The sequence below is a fragment of the Pristiophorus japonicus genome, chromosome 22 (assembly GCF_044704955.1).
Source record: "Pristiophorus japonicus isolate sPriJap1 chromosome 22, sPriJap1.hap1, whole genome shotgun sequence".
Lineage (NCBI taxonomy): Eukaryota > Metazoa > Chordata > Chondrichthyes > Pristiophoridae > Pristiophorus > Pristiophorus japonicus.
Window position 1 is genome coordinate 43,412,174 of NC_091998.1, and position 23,135 is coordinate 43,435,308.

A 23,135-nucleotide genomic window follows, 5' to 3' on the forward strand; every position below is an offset into this window, starting at 1 on the left:
GAGTTTAAAATGGTGCATTCGATCCACTTTGAAAATGCATTTACAACTACGAGGAACATTTTGCCCATGAATGGGCCCGCATAGTCTACGTGCACCCGCGACCACGGTTTGGTAGGCCAGGGGCTCAGTGGGGCCTCCCTGGGGGCATTGCTGAGTTGGGCACAAATGGTGCACCTTCGGACGCAGAGCTCCAAGTCCGCATCAATACCAGGCCACCAGACGTGGGTTCTGGCTATGGCCCTCATGAGAACGACCCCCAGGTGCTCGCGGACAAATGCCTCTCTGCCTCGCAGAGGCATGACTACTCGGCTGCTCCACATCAGGCAGTCTGCTTGTAGTGATAGCTCATGCATGCGCCTGTGAAAGAGTTTTAATTCCTCGGGGCGGGCATCGCGAGCCTCTGCCCAGTCACCGGTTAGGACACATCTTTTTACTAAGAATAACGTGAGGTCGCTGACTATCCAGGCTCTGATTTGGCGAGCCATCATGGACGAACCTGTGGACTCAAAGGCATTGATTGCCATGACTATCTCACAGTCCTGTTCGTCAGATCCTTCCGTGGTCGCCAGGGGTAGCCTGCTGAGCGCGTCGGCACAGTTGTCTGTGCCTTATGGTATAATCGTAGGACGCCAGCATGAGTGCCCACCGTTGAATTCGCGCTGAGGCGTTGGCGTTTATTGCCTTGCTCTCGGATAGGAGGGACGTGAGGGGCTTGTGGTCGGTTTCTAATGCGAACTTGGCCCCGAAAAGGTATTGGTGCATCTTTTTGACACCGTACACGCACGCGAGCGCCTCCTTCTCTACCATTCTGTACCCGCGCTCCGCCCGCGAAAGTGACCTGGAGGCATAAGCTATGGGTTGTAATTTGCCCGCAATATTGACATTTTGCAAAACGCACCCGACCCCATACGCTGACGCATCGCATGTGAGAACTAGCTTTTTACCTGGGTCAAAGAAAGTCAAAACACAGAAGGTTGCATGCCTTATTGAAGGCGCGTTCCTGGGCGTCCCCCCCAAAACCAATCACACCCCTTCCTGAGTAGCACGTGGAGAGGCTCCAGCAGCGTGCTTAAGTTCTGCATAAAGTTCCCAAAGTAATTGAGTAGCCCGAGAAAGGCGCGCAGTTCTGAGACATTCCGGGGCCTGGGTGCTCGGCGAATTGCTTCTGTTTTGGACTCTGTTGGGCGGATTCCATCAGCGGCAATCCTTCTGCCCAAAAATTCAACCTCGGGTGCGAGAAACAGGCACTTGGATTTCTTGACTTGTAGACCTACCCGATCCAACCGCTTTAGTACTTCCTCCAAATTACAGAGATGGGAGTCGGTGTCCCTGCCTGTGATAAGTATGTCGTCTTGAAATACAACCGTCCCCGGGATGGACTTGAGCAGACTCTCCATGTTGCGCTGGAATATGGCAGCTGCCGACCTGATGCCGAATGGGCATCGATTGTACATGAAAAGGCCTCGATGTGTGTTGATGGTGGTGAGTAGCTTGGATTCCTCGGTCAATTCTTGCGTCATATACGCAGATGTGAGGTCTAATTTTGAGAAAAGTTTACCTCCAGCCAATGTGGCAAATAAGTCCTCCGCTCTGGGCAGCGGGTACTGGTCCTGTAGGGAGACTCTGTTTATGGTAGATTTGTAGTCCCCACAGATGCGTACGGATCCATCAGGCTTCATGACTGGGACGATGGGACTTGCCCAGTCGCTAAATTCCACAGGTGATATAATGCCTTCCCGCAGAAGCCTGTCTAGTTCGTGTTCAATCTTTTCCCTCATCACATAGGGTACAGCTCTGGCCTTGTGATGGACCAGTCTAGCATCATGTGTGATGTAGATTTTGACCTTGGCCCCTTTGAAAGTGCCCACACCTGGCTGAAAGAGATGTTCAAATCGCTTTATAATTGTTGAGCAGGAGGTCCGTTCCTCTAATGACATGGCATGGACATCATCCCATTTCCAGTTTAGTTTTGCCAGCCAGCTTCTCCCCAGCAGTGCTGGGGGATCTCCGGGGACAATCCACAGGGGAAGTCAGATCACTGTCCCTTTGTGTGTGACAGAGAGCATGGCGCTGCCGAGGACTGGTACGATTTCTTTGGTATAGGTCCTTAGTTTTGTGTCGACCCTTGAGAGTTTTGGTCTTCTCTTTTATGCGGCCACAGTGTTCAAATTGTTGAGCGCCCATGAGAGATTGACTCGCTCCCGTATCCAGTTCCATATTGACAGATCCCGTTGAGTAGGACCCTCATCATTATAGGAGGCGTCCTGTTGTAGGAGCAGCGGCCATTGATCGTGTTGACCCGCTGTACATCGGTGTCCCGGGTACTGTCCCCACCATCGTCTGGTCCGCTTTCCGACCCATCCGATTCGTATACCAGCCGAGCTGCCGTTTCTTTGCACATGCAGGCCAAATGCCCTGTATATTCACAATTTCTACAAATAGCCTGCTGAAATCGACATCCCCTTGACGAGTGCTCCTCCCCACACCTCCAGCACAGACCTGTTCCATTGTTCAAAGTGTTCCCAAAGAATGAGCTGCGTCTGGCTGATCTCTCTTGAGCTTCTCTCAGTTTGTAGTTGATTGCTCGCATTGTGGGTTGATGAGGTGTGAACGGACGTTCCTGTGGCCCTTGATGGCTTCTGCCTGCTGTCGAGAGCTGTTCTCCCGGTTTTGTCTGTGGGGGTAGCAGCTTGTTTCGTACTGTGAACTTCTTGTTCCGATATTTCGTTAGTTGTCGTATCTGCATTGTAAATCAACCTCGTTTCTTCTTCCCCTACCAAGAGTGTCTGTGCAACCAGTGCTGCTGCCTCTAAGGTCAGGTTCTTGGTTTCTATGAGTTTTCGGAATATGCCTGCGTGGCCGATTCCTTCAATGAAAAAGTCTCTCACGAAGTCGGGTATGTTCTGGCCCACACAGCGTCTGTAGTTGTAGAACCTGTGTCTGGCCATGTGTAGGCTGCTCGCTGGCTTCAGGTGGTCTCTTACCAGTGTGCTCAATTCTTCAAACGCCTTGCTTGCTGGTTTCTCGGGTGCCAACAGATCCTTCATTAAAGCGTATGTTTTCGAACCACAGCTGGTCAAGAGATGGGCTCGTCTCTTATCTGCCTTATCGTCGCCTAACCAGTCTTTGGTTACAAAGCTTTGCTGGAGCCTTTCTATAAAGTCCTCCCAATTGTCTCCCGCATTGTACTTTTCATCCCATCCTCGTCGCCACTGTAAAGTCCTGTCCCCTCAGTACAGATTCACACGAGGCATGTAGTGAAAGTCAAGGTCACTCTGGACCTGCACCTTTATTTCACAGCTCTGGAATGCTGCACTTGCCTGAGACCTGTCCTTATATACCTGTCTCTTGCAAGTGCACCCCTGGTGGTAAGGTATGCTGGTGATCACAGGTCATATCTTATTACAGTCATTTACAGCATGTTAAGATACAGTTAGATATAATAATGTAAGATACATGACAGTTATACAAAGTATTGGTGAGGCCACACCTGGAATACTGCATGCAGTTTTGGTTTCCGTATTTATGAAAGGATATACTTGCTTTGGAGGCAGTGTAAGAATAAAAGTGTTATTAATCGATTCTGTGTATGTATAAATGTTAAAGGTGTAGATTAATGGAAAGGCCTGTTTGTGTTGAGATAAAATGGAAGCCCACAGATTGCCAGCATCAGCTAAGTTTTGTAAGAAACAAAGCCCCCAGAGCTGCCACATGGGTTTTGTGTATTGGAAAGCCATTTAAACTAATCAGAGATGGCCGAGCCAGACCAGGCAACCACATGTGTGAGGAGAGCCAATGGGGAACTACCTGGAGCCAGGGTCCAATCGTGGGGCTTTCAGAGGGGCAATGTCTTTGAGAGATTTAAAAGAACTCAGCCAAAGACTTTTCTCTCTCTCTCAGACACACGGCATAAGACATCCTCGAAGACCAGCTAAAACATCAAGCAGTGTCCCCAAACCAGCCCGCAAAAGGGACGTAACACATATCACTCGTTATTATAACCTCATTTTAGCTCTGTTATAACATAATTGACAGCTGTTGGTAATGTGTATGTGCGTGTCTTTTTTAGATAACTGATTACTGCTGCTAATGTGCATGTGTGTATGTTTTTAATAAACTCTTCTAATTGTTTGGAAAGAATCGTCTCACTGTCAAATGTAAGCCCAGAGAGATTCAGAAATCTTAAAAAATTGGTGGAGAATGCTGGCAACTGGCGAGACAGCTTTTTGATAATTCTTTTGAACAATTGGAAATCTTGAGAGTTGCGATTCTAACCTGTGATGCGATTATAATTGAAACAATTAAAAAAGGAGGGAGAGAGAACACAGGGAATTATAGACCGGTCAGCCTGACATCGGTAGTGGGTAAAATGATGGAATCAATTATTAAGGATGTCATAGCAGTGCATTTGGAAAGAGGTGACATGATAGGTCCAAGTCAGCATGGATTTGTGAAAGGGAAATCATGCTTGACAAATCTTCTGGAATTTTTTGAGGATGTTTCCAGTAGAGTGGACAAGGGAGAACCAGTTGATGTGGTATATTTGGACTTTCAGAAGGCGTTCGACAAGGTCCCACACAAGAGATTGATGTGCAAAGTTAGAGCACATGGGATTGGGGGTAGTGTGCTGACATGGATTGAGAACTGGTTGTCAGACAGGAAGCAAAGAGTAGGAGTAAATGGGTACTTTTCAGAATGGCAAGCAGTGACTAGTGGGGTACCGCAAGGTTCTGTGCTGGGGCCCCAGCTGTTTACATTGTACATTAATGATTTAGATGAGGGGATTAAATGTAGTATCTCCAAATTTGCGGATGAGACTAAGTTGGGTGGCAGTGTGAGCTGCGAGGAGGATGCTGTGAGGCTGGAGAGCGACTTGGATAGGTTAGGTGAGTGGGCAAATGCATGGCAGATGAAGTATAATGTGGATAAATGTGAGGTTATCCACTTTGGTGGTAAAAACAGAGAGACAGACTATTATCTGAATGGTGAGATTAGGAAAAGGGGAGGTGCAAAGAGACCTGGGTGTCATGGTACATCAGTCATTGAAGGTTGGCATGCAGGTACAGCAGGCGGTTAAGAAAGCAAATGGCATGTTGGCCTTCATAGCGAGGGGATTTGAGTACAGGGGCAGGGAGGTGTTGCTACAGTTGTACAGGGCATTGGTGAGGCCACACCTGGAGTATTGTGTACAGTTTTGGTCTCCTAACCTGAGGAAGGACATTCTTGCTATTGAGGGAGTGCAGCGAAGGTTCACCAGACTGATTCCCGGGATGGCGGGACTGACCTATCAAGAAAGACTGGATCAACTGGGCTTGTATTCACTGGAGTTCAGAAGAATGAGAGGGGACCTCATAGAAACATTTAAAATTCTGACGGGGTTAGACAGGTTAGATGCAGGAAGAATGTTCCCAATGTTGGGGAAGTCCAGAACCAGAGGTCACAGTCTAAGGATAAGGGGTAAGCCATTTAGGACCGAGATGCGGAGGAACTTCTTCACCCAGAGAGTGGTGAACCTGTGGAATTCTCTACCACAGCAAGTTGTTGAGGCCAATTCACTAAATATATTCAAAAAGGAGTTAGATGAGGTCCTTGCTACTAGGGGGATCAAGGGGTATGGCGAGAAAGCAGGAATGGGGTACTGAAGTTGAATGTTCAGCCATGAACTCATTGAATGGCGGTGCAGGCTAGAAGGGCCGAATGGCCTACTCCTGCACCTATTTTCTATGTTTCTAGATCGGGAGTTGCGTCTTAGGGGAGCAGTCGTCTCGATCGTTGTAACTGTTTAGGGTGGGTTGGAACTGTTTAAGGGGGGACCCACCAAGAGTTATATTCAAAGGACACAGGATGAAGGGATCGGTCATGGATAGAAAGCCAACAATAAAAAGTAATGTTGAGCTAGTTTATCAGGAGAGCTTGTCCAAAAAGCTCCCGATACAAAATGCAGAAGAGTTAAGGGCACAGGCACGGCACGAGGGTAGACCTGCCTCATTTGGGGAGACGGTGAGAATTATCCAGGAGAGGGTAGATAGGGGAGAGCGGAGATCAAAATGGGCAGTCTCGTGGCGTTTAGCGCTTTTTATTGTGCCAGGAGAGATGAGGAATTAATGAGGCAAGACGTCAAAGTGATACAAGATTTGAAAGAATTGCAAGTAAAAGAGATTCAGTTAAAAGAGAGATTGAAGGTATAAACAGCAAAAGGAAGGCCTCCAACTTGTGAAGCAGTTAAAAGAGGGAGAAATACAGCATTTAAGACAAGAAATTAGCCACTTAAACCACAGTATTAAGCAATTAGAAAGAAGCAGCTTCACTGCTACAGCAACAAAGCCTTTCAAACTTAAATGCCACCGCAGCCGTTGTTGAAGCAAATGAAAACAAATTAGAGTTAAAAAAAATATAAATTGGAAAACTTGAGGCTCCAGCAAGAGATAGACGATGCTAGAGCTGCATTAAGAGAAGTCATTAAGGAGCCACATAGGGAAGCAGATCACTCTCAGCGCCAACTAGAAATAGCAAGGCTAAAAATAAGTTAGGGGAGCAGTAGGCCGTGGTATCCGCAGTAACATGGGGAGCCATAACAGAGACAGCAGAAGGGGAAAAGGGGGAAAGAGATTGGGAAGAGGAAGGAAGTCAGTCTAATTCCCAGGAGAGTGGTGTAGAATGGGATAACTTGGAGACACAAAAGCCAATCGTAGCCGTAGTAACCACTTCTTCGCGACGTAATACGCATGGCAACATCACCAGTAACCATACCGACTCATGGCCCATATCTGGTGCTGACGCCACGACGAGTAGCCACGAGTTTTGGCCCATTAATGATGGGGGCGACCCACTGGAAGTTAATAGGAGGTGGGCAAATTTCAGGAGGGGTCACCCCGAGTTGGAAGAAAGAGCCTCAACACGAATCCTCCTCTTGGCCTGTTCCACTTCCCTAAAAAGATAATCTGCCAAAAGCAGTCCTCCAGGTGCCACAGCGGCCGATGTACTCATGACTGAGATCCTAAACCATTTAGGGATCCGAAACTTCAACTTAGTGGCTCTGCTTAATCAGACCAAGCAGCGCCCGGGAGAGACCCCTAGATCCTTCAGTAATCGCCTGTACGATATCTATCAACATACGCAGAACCAGGAACCCGCAAATGCTACAGTAGGAAAGGATCAGGAACAATTTAAATCGATGTTCCTGACCCAACTTTCCCCTTTAGTTAAAACCACCCTGGGAATAGATATGAGGCCCACCAATCAGTGGACAGATATAGAGACCAATGCTCAAATAGCCTGGGAGGTGGTAAAAGAACAGTTAAAGGGGAAGTCACCACCCACTGCAAATAAACCAGTGTCAATGGTGGAGGGATCTCAACTATCCCTTTAAGGGACGGTGCTTCAATTGTAAGAAGGTAGGCCACCTAGCAAAAGACTGCAGCAGACCCAGACCAGCACCGAACCATGATGCAACGCATAGATACCTCCCCGAGGGACGAATCCAAGCCCTCTGGGACAGATCAAAGATTGGATAAATTGATAACCCTTATACAAACCCAAATTGCCACGGGGAGGATGCAAAATCATTTACCGGTACACACAATCGCCGATGCACACTCTCATTAGAGGGACCCATTCCAGGATCGACCGTATGACAGGGTTCGGCCCCCAAAGATTGGTCAGAAGTGGGGTTCCGACGTGATGGTAGTGGGAAACCAGTAGTCCGTGTTGTCTTAAAAGGGGGCAGACAGCAGCTTGTGTTTATCGATACTGGCTCAGCCGTTACCATCATCCACACCCCAGACCCTGAATGCCATGCAGTGGCGGGCAAGGGTTATATGACCCTTAAAGGGTTTAACGGTGATACAACCACTGCGTATACAGGGAAGGCCACTGAACTTCAGTTGGGAGGCCTCACCTGAAAAGTCCCAGCACCTATGCTGATGACCACCCCCGACAGAAGGGGAATTTTAGGGACTGATGTGTTGGATCAGTATGGCGCGGTGATAGATTATAAATCAGGACAGTGTTTGGATGGGATTGGGAGATAAGGCAGGAGTGATAGAAATTTCAGATGCTCACTCGGTTTTTGCTATTAAAAAGCCATTCGAGTATGACCCTCCGGGGAGCGAAAATGAATCTGTGGCGAAATAAATTCAGGAACACCCCGCGGTGTTTGCCACATGCAAGCATGACTGTGGAAAAATAGTAGGCGAGGAATCTATTGAGGGACAACCCCCCCCCCCCACTCATTCACTAAACAGTACCCCATCCCAAGCGAGAGTCACCCTTACAGAAAATCCCTAGTCGAGCAGGGTGTTCTTAGGAGAGGCACTTTCACGACCAATTCACCCGCATGGCCGGTTAAAAAGCCCGATAGCAGCTGGCGACTGACTATTGATTACAGAAGGTTAAATTCTGCAACACCAGCCTGCTCATCAGTAGTAAGAGAAACTCCTACCATATTATCTCAAATTCCTGCTGGTTCCAAGTACTTCTCGACCCTCGACATTGCCAATGGATTCTGAAGTATCCCTGTTAAAGGGGAAGACCAGTACAAATTTGCATTCACATTTGATGACCAGAGCTACACCTGGACATGCTTGCCTCAGGGCTTCCACAATGCCCCCACGATATTCCACAAAAGAATGGCCGCAATTTTACATCGATGGGTCCTCATATCACACTGAAGGATCCCCTCACACCGGACATGCTGTGGTATTGCCAGAAAGAACCATCCAGCGAAGATGCGAAAGACAGTCTTCACAATATGCAGAAATCATCGCACTTCTAACTGCTGTAAAGGAAACCCCGTGAATATTTGGTCCGACAGAACCTATGCTATAAACACCATGCTCTCCCTGCCCCTATACCACAAAAATGGCTATTGTACGATAGCCGGCAAGGCCCTGGTCCATGGGCCCTGGTTACGCCTGCTCTGGTCATACTTTAAACAGCGATCCCAGCCCTGCTTCATAGGAAAGGTCAGGAGCAGCCCATAGAAAAGGGGGTCCACATAGTGAGGGAAATTCCAGAGCAGACAGAGCAGCCAAGGATGCTGTGATTGATGGGGAGATAGAGGATATAGTTGTTGAGCCCGGAAATGCTGTTAGCAAAGCCTCCCCAACAAATCACCTAGATTTAAAATCCCTGCAGCAGCAATACTGGTCATATGCTGTTGCAAGCATCTGGCACGAAGAAGGCAGACCCCTTCCTCAACCAACAGCCTGGGCTCCCAACACCAGACTAGCCACTGCCCCTGACTCAGATGAGCAGTTTGCTGATGTTCAAAAGAAAGCCAAACGCCTGCTCGGTGGTGAGTGTTCCACCAGAGGTGGGTCAGGAACTGTTTTCCCTCTTTCACTCCCACCCCACAGCAGGGCACTATTCGGCCCTGGTAACCTTCTACAAGGTAGCATCCACAGGGTGGTGGCCTTCCATGAGGGAAACAATTGACCAATACGTGGCACGATGCCGACCGTGCCTGCAACACAATCCTCCCGCATGCACTAACCGAGCCTTGCTTCAAAGCGATGTCCCACCTCAAGGGCCATGGACTCACCTCCAGACAGACTTCACTGGGCCACTTCCACAGGCGCAAGGCAATTTTCAGCATGCCCAAGTGGTGGTGGATCAATTCACTAAATGGATCGAAGCACTCCCCTGCCACTCCAACACTGCAATCACAGCAGCCAAAACACTATTGAATCATGTGTTTTGTAGGTGGGGAGTACCAGTACAAGTGGACAGCGATCAAGGTTCACACTTTACTGGTAACATTTTTACTCACCTGCAGGAAATGTTGGGGATAAAACACAAATTACATATTGCTCATCCCCCCCAGTTGTCCAGAGGGGTCAAAAAGGGGAACAGGACCCTCAAGTTAATGTTAAAAAAAAAAATTGTGCACGGACCACCCCACTCAATGGGCTAACATGCTGCCAGTGTGCTTAGTGGCAATGAGGTCCATACCCCATAGAACAACAGGGGTCGCCCCATATCCGGCCATGACGGGGAGGCTCGAGAACACCAGGCCAGCTAACACTAACAGGGATGAGTCCCCTGACAATGAAACCATGTAGTTCCAAGTGGCTGGAACAAGTGATAGATCACACCGATCAGATCAATCGATTTGTGGCCACCAAATTGGGGCAGTCAAAAAGAGAAATTAAGAAGTACTTTGACAAGAAAGTACGTCCCTGTGAATACAAGGTGGAGACTCGGTAATGATTCCAAATGATGGGAACAAGAAGCCGCCTCTGAGCCCGGGTGGTGGGGACCGAATACGATTATAGACCGATTGAACCCCGCGGTTTATTTGATTCAGTTACCGGGGAAGAAGGGTGTTAAATACAAGAAGTGGTTTCACATTAATCAGTTAAAAACTGCCAAAGAGTAAATACTGCACCGATCTTGTTTCCCACAGACCAGGTTACGGATCCTCACGATTGACAGGACGACACTGGCCAAGACCGAAGCCGAGGGAAAATGGAGAAGCGAGAGCTGCAGCATGACTCACAAACATTATCAATCATCAATGTGCTTCGAGAAGCGATGGTGCACTGAGGATACGGGAAGGGGAGAGTCTCCGCTGGAGATGTTATCGGACTGTTATTAAATCCCCTACACCTTACGAGGCGGGGACCAAGTCACGCCACCCATTTTTCTTCCTCTCCCCCTCAATGCTTACGATACATGAGGGGTCAATAAGGATATTTCCTCCTCAAGGTGGGGAGTTTGTAAGAATAAAAGTGTTTATTAATTGATTCTGTGTATGTATAAATGTTAAAAGTGTAGATTAACGGGAAGACCTGTTTGTGTTGAGATAAAATGGAAGCCCACAGATTGCCAGCATCAGCTAAGTTTTGTAAGAAACAAAATGAAAGCCCCCAGAGCTGCCGCATGGGTTTTGTGTATTGGAAAGCCATTTAAACTAATCAAAGATGGCTGAGCCAGACCAGACAGCCACATGTGTGAGGAGCGCCAATGGGGAACTGCCCTGGAGCCAGGGTCCAATCGTGGGGCTTTCGGAGGGACAATGGCTTTGAGGTTTAAAAGAACTCAGCCAAAGACTTTTCTCTCTCTCTTGGACACATGGCACGAGACATCCCTGAAGACCAGCTAAAACAGCAAGCTGTGAGTGCAAACCAGCCCGCAAAAGGGACGTAACGTATATCACTCGTTATTATAACCTCATTGTAGCTCTGTTTTAACATAATTGACAACTGTTGGTAATGTGCATGTGCGTGTCTTTTTAAGATAACTGATTACTGCTGCTAATGTGCATGTGTGTATGTTTTTAATAAACTCTTCTAATTGTTTGGAAAGAATCATCTCACTGTCAAATGTAAGCCCAGAGAGATTCAGAAATCTTACAGCAGTTCAGAGAAGGTTCACTAGGTTGATTCTGAAGATGAAGGGTTTGACTTATAAAGGAAAGGTTGAGTAGCTTGGGCCTCTATTCATTGGAATTCAGAAGAATGAGAGGTGATCTTATCGAAACGTATAAAATTATGAGGGGGCTCGACAAGGTGGATGCAGAGAGGATGTTTCCACTGATGGGGGAGACTAGAACTAGAGGGCTTAGAATCTTAGAATAAGGGGTCACCCATGTAAAACAGAGATGAGGAGGAATTTCTTCTGAGGTTGTCAATCTGTGGAATCCACTGCCTCAGAGAGCTGTGGAAACTGGGAATTTGAATAAATTTAAGAGATAGAAGTTCTTAACCGATAAGGGATTAAGGGGTTATGGAGAGCGGGCGGTGAAGTGGACCCGAGTGCCACATACCAGGGAGTGTGGTGGCTGGTGTGCAATAGCCACCGCACATTAAAAAAAATCCACGCACAAGCATCTTCCAGCCTTCAAGATTTAATTCGGGACCTGGAATTTTAGGTCCTTTGTTGAAACCTCCGTGAACTTTTTGATGTGGAAGCAAGTCATCCTCGATTCGAGGGACTGCCTATGATGATGATGGGATGATGGACCCAGTCCATAATCGGATCAGCCATGATTGTATTAAATGGCGGAGCAGGCTCGAGGGGTCGTATGGCCTACTCCTGCTCCTATTTCTTATGTTCTTATGGAACAGAGGAGGCGGAGGAGATTTAATTGAGGTGGATAAAATTATGAGGGGCCTAGATAGTGGATAAGAATGACTCGTTTCCCTTAGCAGAGGGGTCAATAACCAGGGGGTATAGATTTAAAGTAATTGGTAGAAGGATTAGAGGGGAAATGAGGATATTGTTTTTCCACCAGAGGGTGGTGGGGGTCTGGAACTCACTGCGTGAAAGGGCAGTAGAGGCAGAAACTCTCATCACATTTTAAAAAGTACTTGGATGTGCATTTAAAGAGCCATGACCTACAGGGCTATGGACCTAGTGCTGGAAGATGGGATTAGGCTGGGCAGCTCTTTTTCGACCGGCATGGACACAATGGCCTGCTTCTGTGTGGTAATTTTTCTATGATTCTATAATTGCTATGTTAGAAACATAGAAACTCGTGACTGAGAGTGCCGGGTGATACTGGATTGGGCTCAACTGAGCGGCCCTCTCCCTGGTTGAATGCCCAATCCAATACTCAGTACTAAACATCAATCAAGTTTCAATACAAAACCCATCGTTCAAAACAGCCAAGGAAAAAAAGGAGAGAAATTGGGATAGAGGAAGTGCGTGACACCAGTCGCCACTTCCAAAGGCCTGAAGATTGTCGGGGAGAAAGGCAGAACTCAATAGTGCGGAGATCCTGGGGAAAAGCACTCCAGGGTCTAGATCATAGTAGTTTATTTTACTATTATTGTAGGGAAACCTCATGTTTAAAGGAATGAGAGGAATATTTATGCTACGTTATAAAGCATTGCTTAGACCTCTGCTGGAGTACTGTATCCAATTTTGGGCATCACACTTTCGGAATGACGTCAAAGCCTTAGAGTCGGTGCAGAGATTTATGGGAATATCATCAGGGACAAGGGACCTTAATTCTGTGGAAAAATTAGAGAAGCTGGGAATGTTCTCCTTAGAGCAAAGATTAAGGAACGATTTAATAGTGTTCAAAATTGAGGGGTTGAAATATTTGCAGATGCTCAGTGAATCCATAAAAGAGGATTGCCAAGATGGCTATCAGTCAGATATAATGGTGTAGAGTGAAGCTCGCCGTACTCTGATACTGCATTTAACACATTCCATACACACACATTTTGTGATAGTATCCACAAGGAGCAACATCTTCTGCACCAGCCAGTCAGTCCCCATGGTGACCGACATTACGCATCAAATGTTTCCTGACTAACATCCAGTCCCATCATTTCATGAGTAATGACAACTTTTACATACGTCCATATATTATGTCAAAGTAGCTTCAAAAATTAAAGTGGAAAATTTAGTCTTTCCTCCAAACAATAAAAATATTAAAATTCATTCAGAATATTTATGCCACTTGCGAGACAGACCTCCATATTTCATTTCTGTTCGATTCCCAATTTCTTCCCTCCCCTCCTGAAGACAGACTCTTGCTGGGGTACAGTTCCCAAGGCAGCAGTAGACCACTGTGTATTCTTCACACGAGAGCTGAAAAGCAATAGTTAGCAGTCTCTTTGGCTTTGGAGGGCATGACAGCCAAGTCTGATCCTGTTCTCGCATAACACATTTACACGCTTATGATTTGCAGCAAGGGTCACTGGACAGTGATCCCGAGAGAGAGGTCTGGCTGATTTTTCCCTGCTTACCCCAGCAGCACCAAGGCTAACTGTGCTGCTCCTGCTGAGATCTATTAACTCAGAGGAGTACGGGATTGAACCCGGGGCGAGAGTTACTGGATACAACTTTCACAGTCTCAAAATAAACCCAGCAACACATTGATAATCAGTGTGTGATAATCCATTAACCACTTAAAACCAAGTAGGATTTGAAGTTATTCATCTACATATTTATATATTCAGTAACTTACATTTAGCACAATGATGATAAGTAAACCGTTAAAGTTTACAGTATCAAAAAACTGAATGGACAGCTTATTGAAGGTATATAAATACTTTTATTTGTTCCAAAATTAAATCACCTTGGATAATTTCCTCTTTAAAAATCTGGACTGATGGAATCTTTTCTACGTTAACATCGAAACATGATTCGCAGCAATTTTTGTTCACACTATGGTGTTTGATAAACAGTTAACATATAAAATTAAAGCAATGCCAATTCACTGCATTTAGGAATAAGCAGCTTGAATTCAGTACTAGTCACTTACTGGGTTCAGTGTCGTAAGGACGGGACCTTTGGACCAACATTATGTAGCCTCAACAGTTTTCAATACATATAATCCACTGATATATCAAAATGACAACTGGCTACAGCACACGTTTTAACAAGCTTAAAACACCAGTATGGCAGAATCCAAGTATCCTTGCATCATCACTTTTGACTCCTCTGCTTCCGTAGCCAGCATCTTTATTGTTTTACTGCAGAGCAGATTTCGAGTATGACTTTGAAACCTGGCACACTCGGCTAAATCTTTAACCAAAGCAGCGTTTTAAAATGGTGTGTGTATTATTAAAACCAATGGTTTAGCTAGATTAGAAACGGAGTATCCTAGCCATAAAGATGAAGAAGGATCCAAGTTTGGTCCTCTGTGGATTTAGCTAATTTCAGTTGAGATGCTACAATTGGGGTCAATGCCCTTAGGATGGGGATGGGGGGAGAACAATTCAGTCAGGGTTTCGATCACTATCCTGCAGACCCTGCTGGATGTGCACTTGTGCAGACTGAGAGTAATTATAAGGCTCCAAAGTAATGCCCCTTTGGATAAATAGCCTGCCACCACTCTCTGTCAAGGTTCCCAGATGAATGAGGTAACAGAAGACATCGAGGGCAGGAGAGAAATGGCAAAGAAAAAGTGCAGAGAAAAAAGGATAGGCGGGGCCTCGGCTTAATGACTCATCTGAAAGATGGCACCTCCAACAGTGCAGCACTCCCTCAGTGTCAGCCTGGATTTTTGTGCTCAAGTCTCTGGAGTGGGACTTGAACCCACAACCTTCTGACTCAGAGGTGAGAGTTTGACCACTGAGCCAATATGATAGACATGTCCACATGCAGGCACCATATAAAAACTACATCCCAAGATGCTTAACATATGAATACAACATACAACTTACCAATTCTACAGGACACCGTACAGGGGACATGTGTGAGCCATACAGAGCCAGATCTGGGGGGAACGGGCAGCTTTTACATGGGCAAACTGTATCAAGTGACAAATGTGCAACGTGCATTTTGCGAGAGGGTATCCCCCGAACTGTCCTCGCGGTTTATTCTCTCTACTCCTGCAGCTGGAATTCAGCAGATCAAGCATTCCTTTCCCGAGGTGGTATATAGTCCAATCCGAGATGTGCAAAGATTTCCTCTTCTGTAGCAGCCGGCAAAAATTTATTCTTTCAAATTTGGAAGAAAATAATGTTAACTTTTAAATTTATATGTAAAGTTATTAATCATACAATTAGCACAAGTAATATTACTTTGGTTTTAAGATGTTGTACTTGGAACATAAGAACGTAAGAACGTAAGAATTAGGAGCAGGAGTTGGCCATTCGGCACCTCGAGCCTGCTCTGCCATTCAATGAGATCATGGCTGATCTTCTAACTCAACAGTATTGAAACCTAAAAGTCAAAAGGAAGAGAGCTTTCCTCTTCTGAAGTGAATGGATTGCTATCTCTGATTTTGTACAGTTAACATAATTTCATTAGGGGCACACCACTCAGAATTAACTGCATTAGCAATGCAGTGTGTTGGCAGATTACCGCACTACACAGCAGAGGGCAAAGCTATGGACCAATGCTTACGGAGTTCTAGCTTACTTGGATTATTTTGTGGGCTAACTCTTTACGTACAGATAGAGTGAATTTTTTTTTTCTAATTTGGAGAATGAGTCCATAAGAACATAAGAATTAGGAGCAGGAGTAGGCCATTTGGCCCCTCGAGCATTCAATAATATCATGGCTGATCTGATCTTGGCTTCAACTCCACTTGCCCGCTCCCCATAATCCTCGACTCCCCTGTAGTCCATCTGAACTCGCCTCCAAGAGCAGAATGCCCACCTTCCAATTGCTGTGGATCACGTCACATCGTGCTGGGACGAAAGTGAGGCCGCCACAGTGAAAACCACGATATAACATTACTTAGAATCGGACAGCACAGGAGGCCATTCAGGCCGATTAGACTTCTTTCAAAATTGTTTGGTAGATTCAGAGCCAAATTTTTGGATTTCTTCCTACCTGTTCATTATCAAACAAAGAATGGCTGTTCAAACCCATGTGCTTGAAGTGCTTGGCATATCTGCGTAGGTCTCGTTCAAAGAGCTACAGGACGCAAGGAGAAGGAAACAAGAAACAGTCATTGAAACTTAAAAGTCAAAATGGAGAAAGCTTTCCTCTTCTGAAGTGAATGGATTTCTAGCTCTGATTTTCTGCATTTCCAGATGATGTGTTTTACCATCTATTTCCCCCCCCGCCCCCAACCAGTTATCTTCCCTTCCACACCTAAAGCCCTTAACTCTTGCTGGTGTAGGGATCCTTGGGTGTCAGTTGCTTTCCCATACGTCATTCAAATAGCCATTCTTCAATTGTACCCTAAATTGAGTACGTCAACTGCAGGGACAGAACAGCAAAGCCCACATATTCATATGGACACACCTCTGACAGGAGTCGTGCATATTATTCAGGAGTGGAAACCCCGGTTTGTTTTGCTGTTCCCTACTCCAAGGGTGCTGACGCCAACTGTAATGTCCTGTTATCTCAGCTGCAATCAGGTAACGCGTTACAAGCTGGATCCTTCCTGGTCCATCGGGCTGAGCTACTCGCGGCTAATCAGTTAAGCCCAGATAATGTGGGGAGCTCCCACAAACTGCAATGTGGTAATGACCAGATAATCTCTTTTTTAATATCGATTGAGAGATAAATATTGGCCAGGACACCGGGTATAACTCCCCCTGCTCTTCTTCGAAATAGTACGAGATCTTTTACGTCCACTTGAGAGCGCAGACGGGGCCTCGGTTTAATGTCTCATCGGAAATCAGCACCTCCGACAGTGCGGCGCTCCCTCAGCACTGCACTGGGAGTGTCAGCCTAGATTTTTTTTGTACTCAAGTCCCTGGAGTGGGATTTGAACCTACAAACTTCTGACTCAAGAGGCGAAAGTACTACCCCACAGAGCCTCAGCTGAAAGAGGATTATAGGGCTGGAGGAGGTTACCAAAATATGTGAGGAGCAAGCCATGAAGGGATTTAAATATGTTAATATTTTAAAATTTGAGGCTATGGAGGACCAGGAGCCAATGTCAGACAGCAAAGACAGGGGCGATGGGCGAGCTGTACCTGGTGTGGTTAGAATATGAGCAGCAGAGTTTTGGGTGAGCTGACGTTCGTGGAGGGCAGAGGATAGGAGGCCAGCCAGAAGAACATTTGAATAGTCAAGTCTGGCTGTGACAAAGGCACGGATGAGGGTTTCAGCATCGGATGGGCTGAGGTAGGAGCAGAGGTGGGAAATGTTATGGGGAGGTGGAACTAGGCATGATGGAGAGGATGTGAGATTGGAAGCTCATTTCAGGATTGAATAGGATGCCGTGATTGCAAACAGTCTGGCTGAACTGGAGACAGGTGTTGGGGAGAGAATGGAATTGATGGCAAGGGTTTGCGGCGAAGACTGAAGACGATGGCTTCGGTCTTCTCACTGTTTAACTGGAGGAAATCCTCATCTTCCTGCAATATTTCTGTTTTGCTTTTAATGCTAACCGGTCATACTAAAGAACTTGTATTTGTATAGCACCTTATCGACATCCTCAGGGCATCTTACAACCAACTTTTGAAGTACAGTCGCTGCTGTTATGTGGGTAAAATCGGCAAATTGATTTGCATACAGCAAAATCTCACAACCAGCAAATGAATGAATCACCAGGTAATTTGTTTTTTTTGGTCTTTGCAAGAGAAATGTTGGCCAGTACACCAGGAGAAACCGGCTGAGCAAGGGAAAATCCCGAGCTAAACAGCCGGCCTCTGAGCGCCATAACAGAGGTGGGGGGCGGGGGGGGAATAAACCCTTGAAAAAACCCACCAAAAACATCCCAGATACATAGCTCACGCATAAATCGGCAAATTTTTTTTTTAAACAATCACACTTACCCGAGATTGGCATTCCTTCCCTCACTGCAGCTCGGTCCCCCCCGCTTTCACAGGCGTCCCCGCCAGGGCTATGACCATATACAGCGTTTCGGGTTGGGCAGCAACCACAAATCGAGCCAGTGTCGCGACTCGGGGCATTGCACACCAGCTCACCTTTCCCGGGCGGTAATGCTCCACGCCCCGTCCATACCAGCACCGAATGTCCCGGCGGAGCGCCGGAAGCTGGCCGCAAGTGCTTTCCGGCGCCATTGCCACCCTCCGGGGTGCTAAGAGGGGCGGCAGAAGACTGAATTGCCACCCCACACTGTTTTGAATCAAGTGCCTTTGTCAGTTCTGACGAAAGGGATTGATCCAAATATTAACCGGTCTGTTTGTGGCGGAGGAGCGGCGAGAGATCGTGGCGGAGGAGCGGCGAGAGATCGTGGCGGAGGAGCGGCGAGAGATTGTGGCGGAGGAGCGGCGAATGAGGGTACGGGGCCCAGAAGAGCCGAGGGCCCAGGGGCAGCACGGGCCAGCCCACACTGCGATGTGTGCGCACACTAGGTCCGTGCAGCAGAGCAGGTCTCCAGTTGCCCTGGTTCAACCCTTGTCTAGCTCTGTCGAGCCCGTGTGGTGGCTGATGTGCAACAGTCGCCACACGTTAAAAAAAATCCACGCACAGGCATCTTCCACCCCCTCAATTGGAGTTCAGGATTGGAACATCGGGTCCTTCACTGAAACATCGGTGAACTCTTATGGAAGCAAGTCATCCTCGTTCGAGGGACCGCCTATGATGATGAACCGGTCTTTCTCAGTTGCTAACTGATCAGCAGAGTTTTGCTTTATATTTCTGTATCAGACAATAGTTGTATCGTACTATATTTAATTATACTTACCTGTGAGCCTGTCCATCCCAATAAGGCATAGGCATACTGGCCAAAGGGAGCAATGACCAGGTCCACTCTCACAGCCTTCCAGTTCTTATCTCTTGCTGCAGCAGCAGATACTTGCCGAGTAGTCTCTGCATGACCAGCAAGTCCAATTCCCCCAGTCACATTCACAGCCAAAGAGTCACGATTGTTTGGTCTGTTTGGTTCTATATTATTTACTGTCTCCTTCTTTAGTTTGAAGATAGAAAAGCATTTTGTAAAGTGATCAAATATCTCAGGCTCCTTGTTTTTCAACTTATGGTAACTGTTGTCAGTGATGTCATCATACAATATCAGTCCCTAAAACAATTGGAAAACAAACTTGTAACTTAACATTTACTTTTCCACAGTTCGCAAAGGTTATCAGCTTGAAAAATGTCTAGGTTGTTAAAAACGTTCATTATGCAAGGATCCTTGCTGTTATCAGAGGTCTCTGTGCTGGCCTCTTGAGCCGCCCCGATTTTAATCACTCCGCTACTGGTGGCCGTCCCTTCAGCTGCCAAAGCCCTAAAGCTCTGGAATAAAAACAGAGAATGCTAGAAATCTCAACGTGTCAGGCAACATCAGTGGAGAGAAAAACAGAGCTAACTTTTCGGGTCAACGACCCTTCGTCAGAACTGCCGAATGTTCGAAAAGAGCACGTTCTTTCTTTCCCATCCCTTTTCAGTGCGAAAGAACAAAAGGGAAGGTCTGTGATAGGGTGGAAGGCAGGAGAGATTAGAGACACAAAAGGGATGATGGCCGAATTGAAATGGTAATGGCAGAAGTCAGGTAAAGGTTAATCTGGATAGGGTGTGAATGGTGTAGTAATGACCAGCTGCCATTATCGACAGAGAGAAAAAATAGAAGAAGGAAGAAAAAAAAAAAAGAGGATATGCTCTGAAATTGTTGAACTCGATGTTGAATCCAGAAGGCTGTAAAGTGCCTAAGCGAAAGAAGAGGTGCTGTTCCTCGAGCTTGCGTTGAGCTTCATTGGAACAGTGTAGGAGTCCGAGAACGCAGATATCAGAGTGGGAGTGGAGCGGAGATTTAAAGTGACAGGCGACCGGAAGGTCAGGGTCACACTTACAGACTGAAGCTCTGGAATTCCCTCCCTCAACTTCTCCGCCTTGCTACCTCTTTTTCCTTTAAGACGCTCCTTAAAACCTACCTCTTTGATCAAGCTTTTGGTCATCTGCCCCAATATCTCCTTATGTAGCTCAGTGTCTGATAACGCTCCTGTGAAATGGCTTGGGACGTTTTACTACATTAAAGTCGCTATATAAATGCAAGTTGTTATGTTGTTGCAGAGAACTAGATTTATCAATTAATTACAAAACCCTCGTCAACAATATTAAAAGAACACCTTTCCTATTAACTTGTTGTGCAACAATTCCTTCTCAAAATCTTTTTAAAACAATTTTTAATATAAAAATGGCTATGGACAAAGCACATGAAAAACATTAAAATGATTAGGGCAACAGATAAATGGATGTGTTCTGTGGGTATGCAGTTTCTCACCAAAAACCAAGACCTACTTCCAGTGTGGTGCGAAGATTTACAGTGCAGATCTCAGGGCCGACCCCCAGTTTGTGCTGAGTTAGCTTAATCTCACTCTGCCTCCAATGGTGGGGCAAAGGGAGGGGAGATGTTCACAAACGACAGGAGTCAGAGAACCAAAAGGTGCCGGAGGGAATGTAAAGCTGGAGGAAGTTGCAGAGATAGGATAGGGTGAGGCTATGGATGTTAATAGAAGATAGGATTTAATCTTTATGTTTTTGGAGGGGGGGGGGGCAGAACAAGGAGAAATTGTAGGTCTAGAACTCACTCCCTAAACCGCTCCACCTCTCTACCTCTCTTTCCTACTTTAAGACACTAGTAAGGACAAGTCTGAAGATAATGAAAGTATGGATAAGGGTTCCAGCGGCAGTGAGATTGGTGTGGTGGTCAGCAATGTTATTGAAGTGGAAATAAGCAATGTTAGTGATGTATAGAATCATAGAATGGCTACAGCACGGAAGGCAGCTATTCGGCCCATCGAACCCGCGCCGACTCTCAGCTAGTCCCATTCCCCTGTCCTTTCCCCATAACCCTGCAATTTTTTCTCCTTCAGATACTTATCCAACTCGCTTTTGAAAAATAAAATTGAGTTTGGTTGCCAGATTTGAAGCTGAACTCGAGGTTGAATAAGGTGCCAAGGTTTCACATACTCTGGTTCAGCTTGAGCAGGGGGCTAGGAAGCAGGTGGAGACAGTGGGAAGGGAACAGAGTTTATGGAAGAGACCAAAAAATGATGGTTCCCGATGAGTATCCCAGCTTCAGTCAGTTCTTTTGTCATTTGTTGAATAACTCATTATAGGCCAGTGTAAGAGAAAGAGACAAAATAGAATCAACAATCAAGATGTAGAGAGAACGCTAACTACCCTCCCACCCATTTAGAACTGATAAAAGCACAGCATAATGTAGCCCAGCTTAATAGCATGGGCAAGAAAGGAGGAACAGAGAGGGACAAAGTCCATGGCAAAGCTTAAAAAGATGTGCGTTCATCTAATTTTCAATCTAAAACATGCCGCCATGGGAGATGATACTTCAAGGAAAGTCAGAGGACAGTAACCCAAGACAGAATTGTACAAGTTTCCCCCCCCCCCACCATCGTAACCTTGAACCGGGTCAGTCTCTAGCTTTTCTCCCATCTTCCCTCGTGCCTTCTCTGAGCTCATCTTGTCCCAGAGACCCACCTCATGCTCTGTTGACTCCCATTCCCATTAAACTGACCATCCCAACTTCCTTTTCTAGCCTGCATTCGAGCTGATATTGTAAATGGTTCCCAATCAGGTTTCCGCCTCTGCCACAGCACTGAAACGGTTCTAATGGAAGTCACAAAGGACATCCTATGTGACGGTGACCATGTATACTCAGGATACTCCTCATCCTTCTCGAGCTCTGCAGCCTGTGCCATGGTTAACCACACCATCCTCTTCCAACGCCACTCCTTTGTTGTCCATCAGAGTGGGACTAACTCTGCTTCCTTGTATTCTTACAATCAAAAATGTTCTAGATAGTGATGTTAAATGTTTTGGGACTATTAGCAGCAAAGTTCTGAAACCGACCCCCCATAAATGAATTATCATATCAGTTTGATCTACATCCAAGTTGAAGAAGTTTAAGGGTCAAAATTATCTCTTGGACATTGCCAAAGTTCATAAAATGTCTGAGTCATACCTGGGTGACCATCCAACTAATCACTTGGTAAATAAGACCCTCTTCTTTGCCTTCCTCTGGGTGAGTTATAAGAAAGTCAACATCATGGCCAGACTGCTTCTCTCTGAAGAACAGAAAGTTCTGATGAGTGAACACAAACCACTTAAATAAACTGAAAGATACTTCAAAACCAATGGGCATATCTCTTTCTATGGAGAGACTGGAGGAATACAATATTACAGTGAAAAAAAACAAATCAGCCATGATCTTATTGAATGGTGGTGCAGGCTCGAAGGGCCGAATGGCCGACTCCTGCACCTATTTTCTATGTTTCTAAAAATGGTCTGAGGAAGGGTCATTGACCTGAAACATTGAGTCGGTTTCTCGCTCCACAGATGCTGCCTGACCTGCTGAGTACTTCCAGCATTTTCTGTTTTAACCAAAATTGTTGGTATTTTCGAATGCATTTCTTTAGGATTGGGTCAATGCAGTGGAGTGCTTGGTTCCCACCCCGAAGGCTGTTGGTTGAAGAGCTGGTGACAAAGAGCACTCCCCGTGATGATTCCAAACCTCATTTTCCGCCCGGCTCGGTTTTACTTTAGTTTCCAATTTATGCCAACCCAGATAAATTAGAAGTATCTGAAACAATGCAAGGAAGTGTTTTGTATAGTTTATGACTCTTCCCCAGTTCTTAACTGGTCTGTCAATCCTTCTCTACACCACAATACTCATTGTACCAGCTGATCATTGCAGACAGGCCATTGCTGCACAATCACGGGGTGGAGTATGGCACAGAAGTAGATACTTGTGAACTTGTGAATGTTGCACTTATCAAGTTGGACAATTGTAATGAATTTAAACAATATTTCTCCTGAATGGCCTACTAGGTAAATGTACTGCCCTATGT

General features: G+C 46.1%; 1 protein-coding gene across 1 annotated transcript in view; it reads right to left on the minus strand.

Moving 5' to 3' along the window:
- Window positions 1-14,034: 14,034 nt before the first annotated feature.
- The window catches only part of polm (polymerase (DNA directed), mu), a 38,794-nt gene continuing 29,693 nt past the window's right edge, over window positions 14,035-23,135 (minus strand). The window contains exons 9-12 of the mRNA XM_070865980.1: window positions 22,250-22,352; window positions 19,016-19,348; window positions 16,240-16,323; window positions 14,035-15,398 (exon numbers count right to left, since the gene is read on the minus strand). Of these exons, the coding sequence (XP_070722081.1) occupies window positions 15,312-15,398; window positions 16,240-16,323; window positions 19,016-19,348; window positions 22,250-22,352 (607 nt within the window). The 3' untranslated portion in view covers window positions 14,035-15,311. The remainder of the gene's footprint in view (window positions 15,399-16,239; window positions 16,324-19,015; window positions 19,349-22,249; window positions 22,353-23,135) is intronic.